An 891-nucleotide genomic window follows, 5' to 3' on the forward strand; every position below is an offset into this window, starting at 1 on the left:
AGGCCCCGGCGCCGGCCCGCAGCCCCGGGGATGGCGGCCACCAGCGCCCCGGTGGCCGCAGCCCTGCCCAGGGCCAGCTGAGGACAAGACCTCTCTGAACCATCGTCATTCCCGGCCTCTCTCCTCTTTGGATCCTCCCTGGCTCCGGGCAAGGCTGCTGTTGCTGCTGCTGCTTCCCTCCTGCTTGTCGTCATGAACGGGCTGTCGATCAGTCAGCTCTGCTGCCTCTTCTGCTGCCCGCCCTGCCCCAGCCGCATCGCTGCCAAGCTGGCCTTCCTGCCCCCCGAGCCCACCTACGCCGTGGTGCCCGAGCCCGAGGGCAGCACCAGCACCAGTTCCCTGCGCGGCGCCGCCGGGCGCTGGAAGCTGCACTTGAAGGACCGGGCGGATTTTCAGTATTCCCAGCGGGAACTGGACAACATTGAGGTGTTTGTCACCAAGAGCAGCCGAGGGAACCGCGTCGGTTGCATGTACGTCCGGTGTGTGCCCGGAGCCAGGTGAGTTGTTTGGGATGTTCTGCCACGTCTGGGGTCCAGGTCTGGGTTCCCCAGTTCAGGAAGGACAAGGAGCTACTGGAGAGAGCCCAGCACAGGGCACTGAGATGCTGAGGGGCTGGAGCTTCTGCCTGTGAGGAAAGGCTGGGAGAGCTGGGGCTGCTCAGCTGGAGAAAAGGAGGCTGAGGGGGGGTCTGATCAGTGCTGGGGAATATCTCCAGGGGTGGCAGGAGGATGGGGCCAGACTCTGCTCAGGGGTGCCCAGGGACAGGACAAGGGGCAATGGGCACAAACTGGAGCACAGGAGGGTCAAGTGAAACATGAGGAAACACTTCTTGACTGTGAGGGTGGCAGAGCCCTGGGACAGGCTGGCCCGGGCGGCTGTGGGGGCTCCATC

General features: G+C 65.0%; 1 protein-coding gene across 1 annotated transcript in view; it reads left to right on the plus strand.

Annotated features, from left to right (window-relative positions):
• The first annotated feature begins 136 nt into the window (after nt 1-136).
• ABHD17A (abhydrolase domain containing 17A) overlaps nt 137-891 on the plus strand; it is a 7,044-nt gene continuing 6,289 nt past the window's right edge. Inside the window, exon 1 of the mRNA XM_009999717.1 lies at nt 137-497. Within this exon, the coding sequence (XP_009998019.1) occupies nt 193-497 (305 nt within the window). The 5' untranslated portion in view covers nt 137-192. The remainder of the gene's footprint in view (nt 498-891) is intronic.

This window comes from Chaetura pelagica, unplaced genomic scaffold (assembly GCF_000747805.2).
Source record: "Chaetura pelagica isolate M959 unplaced genomic scaffold, ChaPel_1.0 scaffold506, whole genome shotgun sequence".
NCBI lineage: Eukaryota > Metazoa > Chordata > Aves > Apodiformes > Apodidae > Chaetura > Chaetura pelagica.